Below are 23,152 nucleotides of genomic sequence, written 5' to 3'. Positions count from 1 at the left end.
ACGTTGCTATCATATCTGCTTCCACCACCTCCCCTGGCAGCGTGTTCCAGGCACCTACCACTCTGTGTGTAAAACAACTTGCCTCATAAATCTCCTTTAAACTTTCCCCTTCTCACCTCAAATTTATGCGCTCTGGTATTTGATATTTCCATCATGGGAAAATGACACTAGTTATCCACCCTATCTATGCCCCTCACAATTTTATATATTTCTATCAGGTCGCCCCTCAGCCTCCGACGCTCTAGAGTAAACAATCCAAGTTTGTCCAACCTCTCCTAACAGCTTTGACACAGTAACTAAATGGAAGTTGTTGTAGTTGTAAACTCTGCAACTTCACCTAAAGAGGAAGGGGCCAATGGGCCATTCTGCTGCCTTGCACACACTTGGATTGAGGGTCAAGTAGTCCCTCACTAGTCACAGTGATAAACTGGCCAAATCATGTGGTTAAGTCTCTGTGCCAGGAAGGAAGCTCTCTGACCACCTTCAACAAGCTGCACAGATGAACAAGGAGCAACCTTTTAATAGCAAAATATCTCGAGGGACTTCACAGACAAGGTGAGAAATAGGAGCAGGTGTAGGCCATTCAGCCCTTTGAGTTTTTCCCATCGCTTATCACAATCATTGCCGAACTTTTACCCCAGCATCATTCTCCTGCTCTATCCCCATGGTCCTTGACCCCCTTAAAATCCAGAAATCTATCACTCTTGATTTTAAATGAGCTCAATGCCTGATTCTCCACAGCAGGGTGGAGAGTTCAACAGATTCACTACACTCTGGGTGAAGAATTTTCTCCTCAACTTAGTCCTAAACAGCCGACATGTTATAAGGTTAGGGCAAGGATAGATGGGACCTTCCAAACCTACAGCCAATAAGAATGGCAGCAGGCGCATGGGAACACCACCGCCTGCAGGTTTCCTTCTAAGTCCCATACCATTTTGACTTGGTAATATATCACCGTTCCTTCATCATCACTGGTCTAAATCTTGGAACTCCCCCACCACCCCTCCATCCCCACCCCCAACGTGTGGAAGCACCTTCACCAGAGAGAATGCAGCAGTTCAAGAAGGTAGCTCAGCACCATCTTCTCAAAGCAATTAGGGATGGGCAATAAATGCTGGCCCTGACCCCAATGAACATGGGCAAATTTTCTATAAAATATCAGAGATGAAGGGGACTTTAGTCTGTAAATTGAATCCATTAGCACTTGTTTTCACAAGAAAATCCTGAGAGCACACTGCACAGGGGTTGACAACATCAATGGACGTGTCTGCACCCAGCACTGGCCTGCATTATGACAATGGGAGCTGCATCCGTGGTGCTCCCCTCACTGCTCACAGCCTCTTTGTAAAAGTCACATCCCAGCCACTTGCTGCCATCACTGGCTGCACTGATCATCCTGTGTGGGGAAAGCTTGTGACAAGGGACAGAGTTAGACCAAGCTATACCATATGGGGAGCACACATGGGAGATCACCCAGTCTCCCCTCCTCCACGTCCTCCCTTACCTCTGTGGCACTTCTCTGCCACTGCTCGACAGCTGCCATGGGGAGAAGTCCTTTAAGGTCTGGTGATGACAAAGCCAATTTATCACAGTTTTGGATGGGAATCTCACAGGTCCTGATTCTGTGTGCAAAACACCACAGGGCTCCTTAAATTGATTTTACAATATTTTGCAGTGGTCCAAAGTGGAGGTTAGTGCCACACACTGCACCAAACAAGGGTGAAAGCGAATGTCTAGACAGTTGATCTCATTTTACTAGCAAGAAGACAATGGTGTCAGTGGTTTGGACAAAACTGTAACCTCACACTGCATCACCAAAAATAATCTACACACACTGGTACTCTCAAGGGTGTGAGGCTTCTGACCTGCTGGATGACCCTTGGGTTCCAGTCACACATGTAATGCCATTAATCACAGCTCAAAGTGACAAGCAAAGCCTGAAGACCAACTTAAGTACATCATCATTGCAGAATTCAGAGAGCATCCACCGTTTAACATAAACTTTTATAATGTACATTTTGTTTTCAGTCTCCATGCATTCTTGACTCAATTTAAAAGCCCAAGCTTCTCTTTAAACTTGTGACTTAAAAATTATTCACTTCTTTCTAAGATATCTTTATTAGTCACATGTACATTGAAACACACAGTGAAATACATCTTTTGCATAGAGTGTTCTGGGGGCAGCCCGCAAGTGTCGCCACGCTTCCGGCGCCAACATGGCATGCCGTTTGGAAGACGCGGAGAGAACGTACAAACTCCTTACAGACAGTGGCCAGAATTGAACCCGGGTCACTGGTGCTGTAATAGCATTGTGCTAACTGCTACACTACTGTGCCTACTTTATAAATGAGTGTTGATTCCTTAGGGCAGAATTTACCTTTAGTCATCAATGTGAAACATGAGAAAGTATTGGACCCCAGTTATACTCACCACCATTGTGTTCAGTTCTATGGAGCCAGATGTGCAGGGGATAAGGTCAACTGGCAGCAGAGATTTGCACATATATTTTGAGATGGCACCAGAAATAAATTCCTCCTGCAAAATGGCAGCACAATGGTGGAACTAATGAAGCTGCCACCTGACAGCATCTGAGACCTGAGTTCAATCCTGAATTTGGGTGCTGTCTGTGTGGAGTTTGCACATTCCCCCTGTGACCACAAGGATTTCCTCCAGGTGCTCCAGTTTCCTCCCACGTCCCAAAAATATGCTGGTTGATAGGTTAATTGGTCATAGTAAATCGCCTCAAGTGTGTAGGTGAGTGGTATGTTCTGGGGGTGTTGATGAGAATGTAGGGAGAATAAAAAAGGGCTTAATGTAGAATTTGTGTAGATGGGTGATTGATGATTATCATGGACTTGGTTAACAGAAGGGGTGGTTTCTCTGCTTTATCTCTCTATAATTCTATAAAAACAAGCACTGCAGCTGCTGGAAATCACTGCAGATGCTCAGCAGGCCAGGCAGCACCTTTGGAGAGTGAAACAGAGATAATTTTTCATCAGAACTAATTCTTCATCCTTTGCCTTTTCTATTTAAATTGTTTGAAGGAAACTGAGTGTGTTGTTTGTGCACTTGGTGCTTCATTGAGGTTTGGAAAATTTCCCTGCTTAAATCCACACACACCCTCGCTCCCATTAGCTGGATGAAACAAAATTGAATAGGGACTGTGAATGCAGGAACAGAAAGAGTCCATTCAAGCTGCTCTCTTTCATCATGGCTGATCTGTACTCTAATTTCATTTGCCTGCATATTCCGTGACACTCTCTGCCCAAAAAAAGTCCATCAACTAATGTTTTGAAGTTTTCCATTGATCCCTTCAGTCCCAGCAGTACTTTTGGAGAGGAAATTCTGGATTTCCACTCTTCTTTTCAGACTGGTTCCTCATGTCACTCCTGAATGGCCTGACCTTAATATTTAGGTTTTATCCCTCTGATGTGGACAATCCCAGCAGAAGATGTAGCTGCTCTTCACTTGTCTCTACTGGGACTTCATACTTAACTAAAGGAGGCTTATTTAATGCAAATTGTTATAGCTGTTCGTCTAATCCTTGTTTTATTTTTCCCTTGGCAACAACAACCAGTCAATCAAGTTAACAGTAGCTGTAAAGGAGTGTAGTGACCATTGCATTACCAATAATATTTGACTAGGGAGTCTTATGTTATTCATAATAAAATTTAAAATGAAGCAGATGAGAATGGCTGTGAAAATGTTTGCATATATGTTACGGAACAAAGTTGAGGAGGTGTCGGTCCTGCAGAGTGATTTCCACAGCTGGTGTTTGACCTTGCTTCTGCCCCAGAGAACTCCCTTAAATATGGGAATGTTGCCTGATTAAAGTAATGGGAAGCAGCCAGGCATTGAATTAAATGACCAAATCAACAAATCCATTGAAATCCATGCAATTTCCTCCCATCAAGTCCAAAAGAATCTCAGTTAGAGAAATGGATTTTCTAAACTATTGAACTTGTTTCAAGATTAATAGAGCAACTTCTATTGATACAGTGTCTTTAACATAGTAGAATGTTCCAATCTTTAACAGGAATATTATCAAACAAAATATCATGCCATGTCACATAAGGAGACATTAAACTGAGCGTCCAGGAGGTTGGTCAAGCAGATTGGTTTTAAGTGGTGTCTAAAAGGAGCAGAGAAAGATAATGTTTAGAGAGGCATTTTCAAGGAACAGGGCCTGAGCAGCTATGGGCAGAGTGATTACAATTGGAGAGCGATGTTTTATGACTTCCCTGCTCTGCAAACGAAAGTTTTCAACAGGTCTTTCTTCCCTTCCTCACCCAGTCCAAAGCCATGCGAGAGAGATGGCTGCTGCAAGGAATCCCTGCCTCATCACCTGAAGAGGAGGAAGCGAGGACCAAACAGGTCCAGGAAGATGAGAATAAGGCAAAGAAGTTGGAGGAAGCCATTCGCAGGTCAGAGGCCAAACATACATTTATAATAGAAATGCGTAAATGATAAACATCAGGTCCCATTCCCAGACTTTGCCGAGTTAATCGCTCCCGGCCAGATGTTAATGGGAGAGTTAAATTTAGTGTAGTGTGCAGCTTCAGTAAATTGACAGGATTCTAAGTTGATAAGTTGGTTTACTATTGTCACATGTACCAAAGTATGGTGAAAAACTTTGTTTTGCATGCCATCCATACAGATCATTTCATCACAAAAGTGCATTGACATCGTACAAGGGAAAATAATAACAGGATGCAGAATAAAGTGTTACAGTTAAAGAGAAAGTGCAGTGCTGACAGACAATAAGATGCAAGGCCATAACAAGGTAGATTGTGAGGCCAGGAGTCCATCTTATCGTACAAGAGGACCGGTCAATAGTCTTATACCAGCGGGATAGAAGCTGTCCTTGAGCCTGGTGGTATCTGCATTCAGGCTTTTGTGTCTTCTGCCCAATGGGAGAGGGAAGAAGAGAGAATCTCTGGGGTGGGTGGGGTCCTTGATTCTGTTGGCTGCTTTACCGAGGCAGTGAGAAGTATAGACAGAGTCCATGGAGGGGAGGCTGTTTTCCATGATGCGCTGAGCTGTGTCCACAACTCTCTGCAGTTTCTTGCGGTCACAGGCAGAGCAGTTACCATACCAAGCCGTGATGCATCCAGATAGGATGCTTTCTATGGTGCATTGGTAAAAGTTGGTGAGGGACTGAGGACGCAACCTTGGGGGCACCAGTGTTGAGTATAATCATGGCGGAGGTGTTGCTGCCTATCCTTACTCATTGTGGTCTGTTGGTCAGGAAGTCAAGGATCCAGTTGCAAAGGGAGGTGTTGAGTCCCAGTTTGAGGAGTTTGGAGATGAATTTGCTTGAAATTATGGTATTGAAGGTGGAGCTGTAGTCAGTAAACAGTAGACTAACGTAGGTGTCTTTACTGTCCAGATGCTCCAGAGATGAGTGTAGGGCCAGGGAGATGGCGTCCTCCATAGACCTGTTTCGGCAGTAGGTGAACTGCAATGGGTCGAGATTGTCTGGAAGTCTGGAGTTAATGCGTGCCATGACCAGCCTCTCAAAGCACTTCATGATGGCAGATGACAGAGCCACTGGGCAGCAATCATTAAGTCACATTACCTTGCTTTTTTTGGGTATCAGGATGATAGTGGTCTTCTTAAAATAAGTGGGAACCTCAGACTGAAGCAGGGAGGGGTTAAAAATATCTGCAAGTACTCCGCCCAGCTGATTTGCGCAGGACCTAAGGACACGGCCAGGGACACCATCTGGGCCACATGCTTTCAGCGGGTTCACTCCTCAGGTGACTGATCTGACGTCTGCAATGGTGACTGTGGGTTCAGATGCATTGGAGGCTGTCAGGGCGAGTGGTGACATTCCAATCCCTTTCTGTTCAAAACACACATAGAATGCGTTAAGCTCATCAGGAAGGGGTGCGCTGTTGTCTGCGGTGCTGCCCGACTTTGTCTTGTAGCCCATTATAGCATGTAAGCATCAGATGGCTGATCTGGGATTTGATTTTAGACTGGTATTGTCTCTTGGCATCCCTGATAGCTTTACGGAGGTCGTATTTCGATTTCTTGTATAGGTCAAGGTTACCTGATTTGAACGCCGCAGTCCTGGACTTCACTAGGGAATGGATCATCCATGGTTTCCGGTTTGGGAATACCCGGATTGACCTCTTTAGCACACAGTCCTCAACACATTTGCTGATAAAGTCCATTCCGGTGGTGACATGCTCATCTAGCTTGAATTCTAGTGTATATTACAGCTACAAAATCATCCAAAGCCCACAGTTAAGTGTGTCTTTGGGATGTAATTATTTGGTTCAGATCAGAAGATAACACGAATAATGAGAGTTAGTGAGAGAAAATGTATACACATCCCTGAAAGTATGAGGACAGGTAGATGAGATTGCTGGAAAGCATACAGGACATTTGCCTTTATTAGACAAGGCATTGAATATAGGAGGTCATGTTAGAAGTGCATAAGAAACAAATTAGACCACAGTTGAAAAACTGGCAGGAAGGATATGATGTTGCTAAAGGTGGTGAAGAGATCTTTGAGGATATTGTGAAGTATGAAGAAATTTCAACAATGAAGAAAGATTAACTTGCCATTTTCTTTAGAACAGGAAAGTTGAGATTGAGATTTAACTGAGGTGTATTAAATTATGAGAGGCCTGGATAAAGTGGGCAAGAATAACCCATTTTCCTTAGCAGAGAGGAAAATTACTAGATGAGAGGGGAATTGAGCAGTGAATTCTTCATCCAGAGACTGACAAAGGTTTGAAAATCACAGCTGCTGCTTGCTTATTTGTTATGTGTGTCCAGATTGAAATATGATATTTGATTGTGTATAATGTCAATTTGGTTGTACACAGTGAGGTGCTTTGATGAGCTTTGAATACACTGGTACCTCACAGTTCACAGGATGCGTTCCCAGAAGCAAGAGTATTAATGGAGTCAGTGCTAAAGGAGGTTATTATAGCAACATTGGGAGATAAGATAAGATTTCTTTATTAGTCACATGTACCTCAAACACACACAGTGAAATACATCTTCTTGTGTAGAGTGTTCTGGGGCAGCCCGCAAGTGTCGCCACGCTTCTGGCACCAACATAGCATGCCCACAACTTCCTAACCTGCACACCTTTGGAATGTGGGAGGAAACCAGAGCACCCGGAGGAAACCCATGCAGACACAGGGAGAACGAACATTCTACGCAAAAAGATATATTTCACTGTGTGTATTCGATGTACAGATGACTAATAAAAGTATCTGATCTTATGCGCTACTGATAACGCACCTAGCTGGGAATCCAACACAAACCCCTGTCGTCTCCGCTACTGTGCTGGAAATCTGGTTGAGGACTCGGTCCACCGCTGGTGTTCCCATGGCAATGAAATGGTTAAAGTGACCTCTTCACCAGGTGGCTCGATGTGAAGTGAGCCACCATGACAGTGTGCAACAGCTACCTGAGAAGACTGATATCGTTTGGGCTGGGGTGAGAAGTGTGGCTCAGGGTGGAACCTTGGCCAGCACTGTGACCGCAGGCCGTCACTGGGGACTGGCAGCACTTCCTCCATGTGTTGACAGACCATTCAGATCAAATGTATCTCATCACCTCCTGCTCACCTCAGCACAGAGATTTCTCTCTGGTAACAAGATAAATATCCAACGACCACTGTTGATTTGTTTCTTCTGCCTGTGACAGATCTCGAAATAGATTGTCAGTTCGGGAGCTTGGTGTTGGAAATACAAATGACATAGCCTGCCCAACAGAGCCTACTGAGTGTAACTAGGGCCTCAGTGTTGGGAATGTTGACCTGGGAGAGGAGATGGACTTTGGTTCACTTATCCACCCAGTGAACTTGGAGGGTTTTGCAGAGACCACATTGGTCATATCTTTGTGGTGCTGGAAAGTTATGGGTTCCAGTAACAATCTCCACTAGAGACATAGCTTCTCTTCATTTTTTCTGCACTGGGCCCTTATACTGCACTAGAGATGCCATATTAAATACTAAGTGTTACAGCTGTTGGTCTAATCTTTGCTTTATTTTTCCCTTGGTAAGAACAAATTAGATAAATGCGCTTGGAAAGGAAAACATATTCGGGGTTAGGAAAAAAGGGTGAGGGGATTAATTGGATGGCTCCTTCAAAGTAACAGCAGAGGCACAGTGCAATGAATGGGTTGGTTCAGCGCTCTATATTTGCGGTATTCACTGATACACCACACAATTAAACACACTGGTGTGACTGAGGTTCATCTTCAGTCCATCAGCAAATCATTAATTGATATAAAAAGACACCTTACCCAAAAAGAAAAATAAACTGTGAAATGGAGAGACAGTTAAAGTTGTTTAAAGGATTAATAAAATCTGTGGAGTTTAAAGCAGATTTCAGATCTTTGTTGGTTATTAAATGAAGCAGGCTAGTACAATTTCTGTATATACTAGTCAAAGCAACTGGGAAAGCTCACATCCATTAAGGGCCCCATTAAAGATGTGTTAGATAGATGGGATTAGTTTAAATAAATTTGGTGGGTACATTAATTTTATTTAGATTAGAAGCCACAGCAGCAAGTTTAAAGACAATTTATGGTGACAGCAGAGGTTGCAGATGGGTTGCAAGGCCATTTCATGCACCGTCAGACCAGCTGGGGTGTTTCATTTGTTACAAACCAGCACGAAAAGAAAGCTAATAAGTGAAATGGTTTAAAGTTAAACACAAGAACTTAAAGTGCAGAAAATTGGGCCACTCAACACATCCATCATATTCACTCCATAGCCCGCGTACAGTCAGCTTTCTCCCAGCTTTCACAAGAGCTAACTTGCCACCGTGGCTTTGGTAGCCTCTAGATGTCCCTGTGTACCGTATAGTCATTGAATTACCTTTGAACTTCAGTCACTGAAGCACTGTAGGAGATGTGGCACAGTAAGATCCCACAAACATCAATGAATTGATGGACACCTTTTTTTAGATATTGCTTGATTGGTAAATTTTTGATAACTCCCCTGTTCTTCTTCAGAGTCCCATGTAATCTTTTAAGGCCAGAAGAGGACAAAAAGTCCTCTGGGTCATGTATCATGTGAAAGTTAAATGCTCCTTCTGTACTAGGGAACGCTAGTCTGGATTACAGAGTAGGACTCAAACACATACGTAACTTTCCAACATTGAAATTCACTGCAGTAGGGGTGATGCAAACATATTCAACAAAAATAGCTACTTGAAGAAGGATTGCTTGCAGAGCTATTGGGAACAGTGGGATGCAGGGTCAAGGCAATTGAATGTCAGAGGTCTTGTGGTAAAACACTTAGTGTTGAACCCTGGTTCACCCATATGTCACCATCCACGTCAGCCCAACCACCATTTGTATCTGACCCTGTCAGGTATTACCCTGTGGCAATGAATACCAGCCTACCAGTTTGTGCAAGACGTTTACAAACCGGCTCGTCAGCACCTCATTAACCTACATTGCAACAAACTTGCATCATCACTCTGTGAATAGACCTGCCAACAGCAATTACTGAATATAGTAAGATTTTGTAAACGATGCCCGGGAACAGTTGCGCTTAAGAATGATTAACTCTTTTTGCTGAGTGGATCACAAACAAGTTAAGACTAACAGATTTAGAGTCACTCTTTAACATAGGCTCTATGGTAACAGTAAAAGTAATCAAGAATATAACATCTAATAGATACAACCACAGCAAAATTAGAACAAGTTGGAGAACTGTCCGAAAATACAGCAGCAGAGATGGCAATAATTTGACTTTGGCCAAATGTCCTGACAAGATATCTGTCAACTCCTAGCTTCAGGGAATGTTGGATTGATGCCATAGAGGGGAAAGCTTGCAAAGAAAATGTTGGATATGGTTCATTGGCATCAATCTGGATTTGAAAAATGTTATTTGACACCAGTCGAGACAGTAGGCATTGGCCATGCATCAGAAGAGAGGGATTACACTGGCTTAGAGCAGACCATTCTTCAGAAGCATGCTGAGGAATGATACTAATCTCAAACAAAGCTGGCAGAAGCAATTTTCAGTGAACTATGTGCTGTGTCTATAAACCTAATGCAACTGCAAACAGCAAGGACCCACTGAAAAAAAGCCGCTGAACTTGGATACATCTGCAAAGAAGAAAGAGTAAAGGAGAAAGAGCAACAACAAAAGAAGATAGAAATAGGGAGAAGGAAAGAAAAAAAGATGAGAAAGTAAGAGAGAAAGAACAAAAGAGAAAGACAAGGAAGACAAAAATGGAGAGAAACAGACCAACTTGCATTTCTATAGCACCTGCCAAATCAATTATATTTTTGAAGTATCAACACTGATGTAAAATAAGAAAGCACAACAGCCAATTTGTTCATAGAAAGGTCCCACAAACAGCAATGATATATCTTTGAGTGATAATGACTGAGGGATACATGTTTGTTAGGACTCCCACTACCCAGATCATTCGCCAAATCCCTTGTCATTGCCAAGGGTGTAGTGGCTTTATTCTCAAAAGCAGTTATAACTATTGACCAACAACCAACAGCAATTTGAAAATCCAGTGAATGTGATGAAACACTCATTGGTTTGGTGAAGTGTTGGTGAAGAGTTTAGCCGGAAGCAACAACTCCCTGAGAAAAAAGGTACAGCGTTCTTTGTAACCACAGGACAGACCAAAATGCATAAAACCAATAGATTGTTTATCCCTCAATCAATGCAAGTAAAAACAGGTTGCCTGGTCATAGTCACATTGCCATTGGCGAGGCTGGCTTTGTGTAAAGTGATCATGGTGTTTCCTACCGTACAGTGGCTGTGCCTCATAAAATAACATTTGACTGTATGTGATGCAAAGACCTGCAACCATGAACAAGGTGACCAGTAACTCAGAACACTGATACCTCAAACGTTGCTAGATGTAGGCAACAGGTGAAGGCAAGTGATTCTATTGAAAGAGTAGTGGGATGTAAGGGGTTGAAGGAAGGCATCAAGACCTGGAGGGAGTTATGGAATCAGACTACACATTAGAGAGGCAGAGAGATAGTTCATAATAAGAAGAAAGCCCGAGAGGGGGTGGAGGGTTTGTGATGCAGAGAAGAGAGTTTCCACTTTCTGCTCAATCTGTGACCTGAAAGTAAGTATACACCTAGATTTACATATATAATGAAATGTAATTGAGTCCATACAACAGGCAGTGTTTTAGGAGATCAATTTTATTTAAACAATTTATTGAACTAAAGAATATTCTATGATCTTCAGAGTGCTAATTTACTGGATCTTGATTAATAGAGCTGAAAATGAATTTATTGCATAAGTAAGCATTTTTATCATTATTCTGATTTTTAATAACTGAAAATAACTTTAAAAAGTGATAAAGAACCATTGTGAAATTTTTCTTTTGGGATATCAGTGTCATTGGCAACTCTAGCATCCATTTCCATCTCCACTGAACTTGAGAAGGTGCTGGTGAGGCACCTTTTGGAACCACTACAGTCCTTCCTCTGAAGCAGCTGGAGAGAAAGCTCTAGGATTTAGACCCAGCAACACTGAAGGACTGGCAAATATATCCAAGTCAGGATTATGTCCAACTTGGAAAGGAAACTCTAGGTGGCGGTGTTCCATGCATCAGCTGGTGTCATCCTTCTTGTGGTAGGGTTTGGAGGTTTGGGAGCTGTTGTCAGTGTAGGTTGGGTAAGTAATCATAGTAGATTTCATAAACAGCACATTCTACAATTAGGATGTGCCTGTGGTGAAGTGAATAAATATTTAAGATGGTGGAGGGAGAGGAAATCAAATAGGCTTCTTTGTTCTAGATGAAAGCAAGTTGGTGCTGCATTCACCTCAGTAAGTGAAGAGTATTCTACCACACTCCTGACTTGTAGAGGGCCTTGTAGATCATGGAAAGGATTTGGGTTGTTAGGGGATGAATCACTTGCCACAGTGCTCCCAGGCTCTGACCTGTCCTTGTAGCCATGGTGTTTATGTCGCTTGTCCAATTGAGTTTCTGGTCAATGCTGACCCCTAGAACATTGATGCAGGGGGACTCACTGATGGTAATGCTATTGATTATCAAGGGCAGATGGTTAGACTCTCCCTTATTGGAGATGGTTATTGCCTGGCACTTGCCACTTATCAGCCCATGTCTGAATGCTTTCTGGGTTTTGTTGAAAGCAGGTATGGGCTGCTTCATTTGCTGAGGAGTTGTATGTGGAATTGAACATTGTGCAATCATCAGCAAACATCACAGCTTCCGACCTTAGAATATGATAAGGGCTCTTCCCTCTCCACCCTATCACCTGTTCCAGATTGCTACCAGCTCCTAGGTGAAAAATATTTTCCTCAAATTCTCTCTAATCCTTCCACAAATAAAAGTAAATTTACTAAAATAAATCTTGGTAAATTAATAAATTTAACAAGATTTAAAATAACTATCCCAGTTATTAAAAAATAGTTTCTTAGTCAATTGGGAGAAAATCTGGAGGGTGGTCCACACAGGGCCACAGGCTGCAGGGACTGATGGGTGTGCATGAAAGATAGCAGCACAGCCTTGGAATGTGGCTGTGGACAATGGAGCAAACACAGCCCAGGGAGAATGAAAGCCAACAGCTGAAGGTGAAGGAAGTGAGAGTTGGGGGGGTGGTACATCTGGAGGATGAAGATAGAGGGACAGTGAGGGATGTTGGAGAAAAAAAGATTGAGGTTGGAATATAATGTGAGAAAGAGGAAGGAGAAACAGAGGGGATTAGGAGAGGGGGCCTCACAGAGGTAGCTGATAGTGGACGAGGGAGGGCAGCAGGAGAAAAGCATGTGGGAATGAACATGTTAGGTATACCCATCTATGTGACTGTGCATGTAGCTAGCGGTGTGTGTGTGTGTGTGTGTGTGTGTGTGTGTGTGTGTGTGTGTGTGTGCGCGCGCGCACGCGTGTGCATGTGAATATGTCTGTAATTACTCGTACCAGAGCCAGGTCTCAAAACATCTTAGACCTCTTTGGATGAAGATGTTGCCGGTTTGCAACTAGCACTCCATGTTAAAGAGTGGAGGCAAGTCATCCTCAACCCGAGGGACTGTAAGGCAGAAGAGCCTTTTGAAATGCAGTCACCTTCAAAATGTAGGAAGCGGAGCAGATGATTTGTGCACAGCAGGGTCCTAGAATTATCACTACTACAATGCCCATCTAATCAACTTCTAAGGGATTAGCATTAGTCATGAAAATAAAACCTAAAATTGGTGACCACAGATGAGAACAGGAAAAAAGAGATTGTAGACTAAAAAGAGAAATGAAATGCAATATAAGCAGGTGTACCTTAAAAGGTGTAAGTTTTTTTATCCATGAATTTTGATTCTACAAGCTTTTTTGATCGATGTCTTTCAATGGCTCCTTCAGTGCATTCCCAGTTTAAGAGCAATATCTTTTCCTATTTAAAATGCACTGCTTATTGTGTGATAATGGGTTGGAGATTAGTAAGGAACCGGGAGTGAAAATAAATGTGAAAACAGTATCCAACTCCACAAATACAGGCCCTGGGCTCCTATTAATTTTATGTGGCTTAAAGTATAATTTTGTCTTCCCTTCTCTGACCAAGGCACTGCAGTGGCTTTACATGCCAACTATCTGCACTGTTTCATGGGAGTAACTTTCAAAGCACGTACATAGTTCAAAGTACCAAAATAACTTAAACAAATATTTGGCATTGAAAAACAACAAACTGTAAACTACATGTCACATTATCTTTTGAAAATATTTTCTGTTTCATTTCTTCCTACCTCATTTTCTCTCAGTGATTTTGCTTAGAATCAGCAGATAGTACAGGATGGATGCAGGCCTTCGGCCCATCCAGCCTATGTTGACATCTAACTTCCACATACATAAACAGTTTTGATTACATTATTTATCCAAGTTTCTGACCCATTTTCCATTTGTGTTCAGTTTCCAATCTCATGTAACCTTGAATGTTGACGTAGATTCTACTAAGGCCTTCAACCTTTGAAGTGAATTCCACAGTGTCCCAGCTCTGTGTAAAGAGGTTCTCCTTGTTCAACTACATTTACATTTGAGCATCTTTCTATGGATTATTGTAGGTGGAGAAACTGTGTCCCTTTTGCAACGCCACCTACCTCCCTTCCTCCCACTGCTCTCTGTGCATTCCTGGCATCCCAGTCATGAGATTTCTCAGCCTTCTGGTCCATCATACCAGCTGGCCAAACGCTAAATGCAAAGTGTTGCTTTTTGGAGTCTGCTTCTACACACGTAACATAAGACAGCAGTAAGTGTGAGGCCGCAATAAACAGACAGTGTTGGATGATGTGTAGTCTGCACTTTGGAGCAGAGCTGCACGCGACAGGCAGTTTTCAGCTGTCCTGTGATATTATCTGTCAAGCTTGTCTTAATAAAGAAAATGAGCTAGGTCAACTAAAGTGTCTTTGGAGCTGACTGTATCAGTATCACTCTCTAAGAGACTGGAGGATAGCCAGTATGTTAAACCAACAAAGTATTCTTATAAACAAAAGGCTTTACAGAGAGAGAGTAGAGACCAGGCAGGATCCTGTTGAGGTGCACGCTTATCTGTCCCATCTGCTGGACTGCAGTACTTCCAAGTTTTGGCATCTTTCTGGTTTACTACAATGAACTCCACCTCATACCTCTCCAGATTCTTTGGGTTCACTCCCTTCAAAGTGCAAATCCTGGCAGGCTTTTGTGCAGTCTTATTCTATACTGATAACACATCCTGTTGGTTTTAGCTGCATCACCTCCAGATTAGTGGCTTGCTTCAAGCAGATATTGCACGTTGCTTCTGAGTCAAGTTAAAATGTCATTAGTTTCCCTCGCACCAACATCTTGGCATAGACATATCTAGTGGGTGTTTCTTCCACAGAATTAGCCTCATTTGGCACCAAGAATGTTATGTTCAATTGGCATTCTGAATATAACCCCGCACAGCTCATCTCTTCCATGGATTTTCAATGTCCTCTTCCTATCTGGACTGGATTTGTAGAGATAATTTTTAAGTCCTCCTCATGTGCATTTTTCCCAAGCACAGGGCACTCCTTGATCAGCCTATCATTTTGCTGTCCACAACAATTCCAACATCTAATCAACATTGGCTGTACTTTCACTCTTCTGCCTTTCATCTCACACTTCACCACATGTACTTCCCACTGTTGTCCATTCAATATTTCCAACCTGGCTTTGATAGCTCCACAGCTTTGAATTCCCGTCAAGGGCTAACTCACTGTCACTTGGTGGCTGTTTCCTCTGGCTGATCTCGCGGGTTCCACAAGTATCCAGTCTCTGTTGAGTGAGTTCTTCAAATCTGTTCAATCACAGCTCCTTCAAGAAATTATCAAATAATTCTCCCCACTTCTAGTTGCGTGCAAAGAGCTAGTCACGGTCCACTGTTTCATTTCAAGGAGAATTGCAGTGTGCTTGTAGTTAGTGCATTCTCCAGGGTCTCATTTGACTGTTTATTGGTAGGATGCAATTCTGTGGTGTTGCTGCCAAGAGATATTATAATATCTCTGCTTTTGGCTGTTCTGGTTGATTTTGCATATGGAGCGTAACATTTTTTCTCCATTGTCTCCATTCTCCCGAAACATGACTTGCCCAGAAATCAATCAGCTTTTCATCTGTTTCACAGTGCAGTACCTCACTGGAATCACACAACTGAATGTCAAGAAGTGAACATCTCCAGGTTACCTCAATTGGGAGAGATTCCATCTGCCATTAAATATTCAGATTCATGTGGGGAGTCTAAATCAACCAGCACTCTGACAGCACATAGAAGTATCACCCTGTAAGATACTAGAGAGTAGTGGATTATTTGTAGTAGAGGGAGTGAGCGAGAGAGGGAATGAGAATGAGCGCAAGAGAGAGAGCTTTACTTGGTATTAGTATTGACATTGGTTTATTATTGTCACTTGTACCAAGGTACAGTGAAAAACTTGTCTTACAAACCGATCATACAGGTCAATTCATTACACAGTGCAGTTACATTGAGTTAGTACAAAGTGCATTGATGTAGTACAGGTAAAAACAATAACAGTACAGAGTACGGTGTCACAGCTACAGAGAAAGTGCAGTGCAATAAGGTGCCAGACCACCCTTCAGGCCTGTTCAGCACTAACAATGTAACAATGTGCATGTTTTTCACTCTTTAATTTTTCTTATTGTGGGCATTGCTGACAAGGCCAGCATTTATTGCCCTGCCCAAATTGCCCTTGAGTCACCTTTTTCACCAGCTGTAGTCCTCTCAGTGCAAGTCCTCCTACAGTACTGAGCCAAGGTTTAAACGGAGTGACAATGAGGGAGTGGTGATATATTTTTTAATCAGGATGGTGTGTGATTTGGAGGAGATTCTGAAGGTGGTGGTGTCTCCTTGTGCTTGTTGCCATTGGCATGGTAGAGGTCACCAGCTCAGAGGAGATGGAAGGTAACTATAGTGTATTTTGGAAAGGCAACCACAGTGAAGCAGTGGAGGGAATGAATGCCCAGAGAGGTGGTTAGAGTGCCATAGGGTGCAATTAACATGAAACAATTCTTTAACAGGATATACTTCCTTTTTACACAGGCCACATACATTATGCGGACAGCTCCCCATTGAAAAGTTTAACAGGTTGTCAATAGTTTGAATCCCACTGCAAGAAGATTCTGCATGGTTGTCCCCAAATAAGCACATATCTGATCCAAACACTAAATCCCGACGGACTTGCTGGTCACTCCTGCTGTCTAAAATTCCCCACCCGAATAATGCAGTAAAATTTAGAAAGTTTTTATTTTACGTACAAGACTAAACTAAAAGTTTTCCACCATTTGCTACAAGTGGAACTGATGGATTTAATCAGCCTTAGTACAATAGAAAATGTTCGAAACACTCAACAGGACAGGCAGCGTCTATGGAAAGAGAAACAGAATAATTTTCCGGGTTGAAGACCATTCAGACCTGAAACGTTAACTCTGTTTCTCTCTCCACAGATGCCGCCTGACCTGCTGAGTGTTTCCAACATTTTCTGTTTTTGTTTCAGGTTTTCAGCATCTGCATTCTTCTATTTACAGTACATTTATGAATATATTATTTTCATCTGCAATTTGGGCAACCTCTTGCTTCTCTTAATGTTTCTTGGTAAACCTGATCAGGGTTCAATTATCCACCATCAGCCACAGGACATCAGCTTGGTTGGCTCACCTGCCATTGAATTCATCCAACATCTGAAATCAGTCCAGTTTTTTATGGCAATATTTCAGGGGTGAATCCCCAGGCAGAATAGCAGGAAGCTTCAGCCCATGGTAATAAATTCTAATTGACAGGAGAAGGGTGACCAGTAAGAGAAAGCTACCATTCTTGCTGTACTCAGCAATCTTCAAGTCAATAGCAGTTCTCCAATTAACTCCTCTTGAGAAATCTAAACACCAGGGAATGAATGTAAATGTCATGTTTTTGTTAATTTGCAACCATGACAACTTTTATTTAAGAAAACCCTCAGCAAAACATCCTGTGGTGCTTCACACGTCTTCTCATATATAAATTGGCTTTGAGATATTAAGGCAGGTGACCAAATGCAGGTCAAAGAGAGAGTTTTTCAGGAGGATTTTAAAGGAGGAAAGTAAGGTAGTAAAACAGGGCAGTTTAGTGCAGGAATTCCAAAACATTGAATCTTGCCAGCTGAAGAAATGGTTGCTCATGGAGTGGTTATATTTATGGATGATCCAACCAGGGAAGTGCAGGTTTGGAGGGCTGGATGGGAGCACAGAGACAGGGAGGTGTGAGATGATGGAGGGATTTGAAAACAAAGGTGAGAATTTTAAAATCAAGATGTTGTTTAACCAATGACCCTCACTGGATAGTAGGCACAAGGGTATTGAAATAGCAGCTTTTTGGGTGACTTCTATTTTAAGGAGAGTAGAAAATGGACACCAGCCTGGCCTACATCAAAACAGTCTAGACTTAGAAAAGATACAGATGAAATATTGACAGCAATGAGCTCTGAATGGTTACTTGTCTGATAGTGTTTCCTGAAAATGCAAAATTCTTACATTAATAAGCACCCCAATGTGTGGGGTCATCTGCTTACCATGGATTGCATTGTTTGTGTGACCCACAGCATTCAGAAGGGGATGCTCTCAGTAGTGTCACCGATTCCTTCCAGGGGTGGAGAGTTGTGTGTGGTTGCTTAGAGCTTAGGGTGAAGCTTGCCAAAGCATGGTGATGTGGAATAGTCTTCCAAATTAAAACCAATCCATTAGAAGTGGACTGATTTAGCAGTGTCAATGGCCAAGTGTATTTAATGTAGCTCTGAACTAAAAGGGCACTTGTATGGGGTTTTAATTTCATCTTGCTGAAGATTGATTATCTCCTGACATTTAGCTCCAATTGCACATGCTCAAGAATAGAGCAGTTCATGGCCGTCTATGATGCATTTTTCCATTAGGTTGTGTGCTATGGTTCAATGAATTGCGCTCTTGCATCTCTATCTGGAGGTTGCAGGTTCAAGCCCCACTTAAGCTGATCCAGTGTAATACTGACAGAGTGCTAAATTGAGTGTTGGAGATGTCTTCTTTTTGGATAAGATATTAAACCTCTGATTTCTCTGCTATCTCACAGAAATCAGGAAGTTCCTTCCTAGTACCCAGACTGATATTTATCCTTCAACCAACATCACCAAAATGGATTATCTGGTTGTAATGTCACTGCCACTTGTAAGAGCTTACTGTGTGCAAACTACTGCCACATAAAAAAAAGCAACCACTCTCCAAAACTAGATTATTGGCTGTAAATCATTTTGGGGTATCCTCAGACTAAAAGAGATTTTAAAATACAAGTTTTTTTCATTTTATGATATAAATAATGGAGATTATTACTCCCTGAACCATGGCAAGTATCACTAAATATCACCAACAGGGCAGCACCGTGACACAGCTAGTGGAGCTGTAGCCTGACAGCTCCAGCAACCTCAGTTCAATTCTGACCCCTGGTGTAGTCTAAGTGGAGTTTGCATGTTCTCCCTGAGACTGTGTGGGTTTCCTCTGGGTGCTCTACATCCCCAAGAGATGCAGGTTGGTAAGTTAATAGGCCACTGTAATTGCCTCTAATGAGTAGGTGAGTGGCAGAATCTCAGGAAGAGTTGAAGGGAATGGGTGAGAATAGGTTACAGGGAAATTAGTGACGGAATCGGATTGGTCTGTGAGCCAGCACAGATTTGATGGGCCAAATGACTGCCTCCACATCATGAGGAAATATGGAAATAAGGATAGTTTGTATTTGCAGAAATAAAACTGTTAAACCAAGCTTTGAGATAAAATTAAACAAAATCAAGATTCATCTTGATCACAGAACATTAATTCATTCAGGCTCTTGTCTTAAAGCAATGTTATGCCTTGAAGGTTAATAATCCACCCTCAAAGTCTAACATGAGACCAAGGTCCCATGGATTCCGTATTAAGCTTTATATAACAGTGCAGCAAGAAAGGATCTGGGAAAAAGTATTTATTATTCTTTTAAGCAGGGTTTAAGCATGGAGCTGTCAATCAATAACTGCACCAGTCACAACTACAATGCCAGTTATAATAGACCCTACACCATCAAACAATTGACCCCATCACTTTCAACAAACAGGAGGAACTAGCAGATCAGGCAGCATCTGTGGAGAGAAATTGACAGTTGACGTTTTAGATCGAGACCCTTCATCTGGACTGACTATTCCAGCATCTGCAGTCTCTTGTGAACCCATCACTTTCATCATTTCCACTTTCCTCAAAGAGGGAACCAGAACATATTTGGTTCACTATCTAGCTACTAATGGACACATCCTGCAGCCAGCCAGAATAATAGCATCCTTGAAACAATCCAGCTGATACTCTTTCACTTGCTATAGCCCTACCCATGGCCACTATTAGATGTGAAGTTAGATGGAGAATTAACTCATCTCTCTGAAGTATAGTACGAGTCCCGCTCTGTGTAATCTTTGCAATCACCCCAACTGCATTACCCAAGGTATAGAATTGGCAAAGCAGTCCAGATTCAAGCATGTTGAAAATTATAAAGGATTTGAGTCATCAATTATTTGTAACAAGATTACCAATCCACATGAGTGTGAGCCCTCCTCAAGACCTGCAGCTCTATAATTCAGTGTATGTTGCTACTATGGCAGTGGGGTATCTGATGGGCAAAGATAGTTGTGGGATCAATTTAACTTTGAAGTCAAAGTCAAGTTTATTCTCATACGTACAAGTGCAATGAAAAACTTACTTTCTGAATGAAAAAGCCATGCTGTCTGTCCCATATTAGGCCCATGGTTTTTCCAAAAACTTACACAGATACTATCATAGAACAGTACGGTACGGAACAAGCCCTTTGGCCTACAGTGTTGTGCTGAACTAATTAAATTAGTAATCAAATTCCTAACTAAACTAATCCCTTCTGCCTGCACAATGTCCATATCCCTCCATTTCCTGCACATTCATGTGCCTGTCCAAAGCTTCTTGAGTGCCCCTATCGCATTTGCCTCTGCCACCACACCAGGCAGCACATTCCAGGCACCCACCACTCTGTGTAAAAAACCTTGTCCCGCACAGCTCCTTTGAACTTACCCCCTCACCTTAAATGCATGCCCTCTGGTATTAGATATTTCAACACTAGGGAAAAGATACCGGTTGTCTGCTCTATCTATGCCTCTCATAATCTTATAACCCTCTATAAGATCTCCCCTCAGCCTCCGCCACTCCAGAGAAAAGAACCCAAGTTTGTCCACCCTCTCCTTATAGCTCATGCCCTCTAATCCAGGCAGCATCCTAGTAAACAACTTCTGCACCCTCTCCAAAGCCTCCACATCCTTCCTGTAATGGGGTGACCAGAATTGAATGCAATACTCCAGATGTGGCCTAACTAGAGTTTTATAAATATACAACATAACTTCCCAACTCTTGAAATTTCCTTGACTAATAAAGGCAAGCATGCCGTACTCCTTTACCACCTTATCAATCTATGCAGCCACTTTCAGGAAGTTATGGACTTTGACCCCAAGATCCCTCTGCACATCAACACTGTTAAGGGTCTTCCCATTAACAGTGTACCGTCCCTTTACATTTGATCTCCCAAAGTGCAACACTTCACACTTGGCCAGGTTAAATTCCATCTGCCATTTCACTGTCCATATCTGCAACTGATCTACATCCCGCTGTATCCTTTGGCAGTCTTCTACACTATCCACAACCCAATCTTCGTATCATCTGCAAACTTACTAACCACTCATCTACATTTTCATCCAGGTCATTAATATATATCACATACTGCAGTGGTCCCAGTACAGATCCCTGTGGAACACCACTAGCACAGACCAAGTCAGAATAAGTCCCATCGACCACTACACTCTGTCTCCTATGGGCAAGCCAATTCTGAATCCAAATGGCCAATTCACCATGGATCCCATGCATCTTAATCTTCTGGATTAGCTTCCCATGAGGGACCTTGTCAAATGCCTTACTAAAATCCATGTAGACAACATCCACAGCTCTACCTTCATCAATCACCTTTGTCACTTCCTTGAAAAACTCAATCTAGTTTGTAAGACACGACTTGCCCCACACAAAGCCATGCTGACTGTCCCATATTAGGCCATGGTTTTCCAAATACTCATAAATCCTATCCCTAAGGATCCTCTCCATTAACTTCCCTACCACTGACATGAGACTCACTGGTCTATAGTTTCCAGGATTATCTCCATTTCCCTTCTTGAATACTGGAAGATTAGCTACTTGCCAGTCCTGCAGAACCTCACCTGTAGCTAGAGAGCAAATGAAGACATTGGTCAAGGCCCCAGCAATCTCTTCAATAACCTGGGGTATATCCCATCAGGCCCTAGGACTTATCACCTTAATGTTCTTTAAGAGACTCAACACTACCTCCTTCTTTACCTTGAAATGCCCTAGCATATTAGCATGCTCCACACTGATCTCCCTATCCTTCATGTCCTTCTCCTTGGTAAATATTGATGCAAAGTACTCATTTAGGACCTCACCCACATCCTCCGCCTCCAAGCACATGTTCCCTCCTTTATCCTTGAGTGGTCCGACCTGCTCTGTAGTTATTCTCTTGCTCTTGATGTATGTAGAGAATGCCTTGGGATTCTCTTTGATCCTACTTGCCAAAGACTTTTCATGACCCCTCCTGGCTCTCCTAATTCCCTTCTTGAGTTCTTTTCTGGCTTCTTTTGTTTAGGTTCCATTTGATTTTAGCTTCCTAAACCTTACATACGCTTCCTTTTTCTTCTTGACTAAATTCACCCCCTCTCATCATCCAAAATTCCCTTACCTTGCCATCCTTGTCCTTCTTACTGAAATATATGTCCTGTACTCTGTGCAGTTGGTCTTTAAACACCCTCCACTTGTCAGATGTGGATTTGCCCAAAAACAGCTGTTCCCAATTAACTCTCCCTAGTTCCTGCCCAATACTCTCATAATTTGCCCTGCTCCAATTTAATACTCCCCTGCAAGGTCCATACTTATCTATGGCTATCTTAAAACTTAGAGTTGCGATCGCTGTTCTCCCACTGAAAGGAGAGTCACCTGGCCAGACTCATTACCCAACACCAGGTCCAGTATGGCTCCTTCTCTTGGTGGACTACCTACATTTTGATTTAAGAAACCCTCCTGGATGCACCTAACAATTCTGCCCTGTCTAAAACCTCTTGCAGTAAGGAGGTCCCAGTGTATATTAGGGAAGTTGAAGTCACTCATTACAACAACCCTGTTGGTTTTACACCTTTCCCTAATATGCCTGCATATCTGTTCCTCAATGTTCTGGTGGCTATTGGGGGGTCTGTTGTATAATCCCATCAGAGTGATTGCACCTTCCTTATTTTTGAGTTCTACCCATATATACTCAGTGGACGAGCCCTCCATTATGTCCCCTCTGAGTGCGGCTGTAATACTGTCCCTGATTAATAGCACAACTCTTTCCATGCACCCCCCCCCCCCTCTATCTTTTCTAAAACATCAAAACCCTGGAGCATTAAGCATCTAATCCTGTCCATCTTTCAACCAGGTCTCTGTTATGGCTACAACATCATAATTCCATGCACTGATCCATGCTCTAAGTTCATCACCCTTACCCATAATACTCCTAGCATTAATATACACACACTTCAACATGTCCATCACATTGTGTCTATTACCTTGCTCCTGCCTGTTCCTACTGGTCATGACATCTACCT

At 42.5% G+C, this 23,152-nt stretch overlaps 1 protein-coding gene across 1 annotated transcript in view; it reads left to right on the top strand.

The window, feature by feature from the left end:
- LOC127572199 (uncharacterized) overlaps window positions 1-23,152 on the top strand; it is a 302,149-nt gene that overhangs the window by 19,805 nt on the left and 259,192 nt on the right. The window contains 1 exon segment of the mRNA XM_052019124.1: window positions 4,294-4,424. Coding sequence (XP_051875084.1) covers window positions 4,294-4,424 — 131 coding nt within the window.

The sequence above is a fragment of the Pristis pectinata genome, chromosome 7, assembly GCF_009764475.1.
Source record: "Pristis pectinata isolate sPriPec2 chromosome 7, sPriPec2.1.pri, whole genome shotgun sequence".
NCBI classification, from domain to species: domain Eukaryota; kingdom Metazoa; phylum Chordata; class Chondrichthyes; order Rhinopristiformes; family Pristidae; genus Pristis; species Pristis pectinata.
The sequence above is the reverse complement of the archived record's forward strand: the minus strand, read 5'-3'. Positions and strand labels throughout refer to the sequence as shown.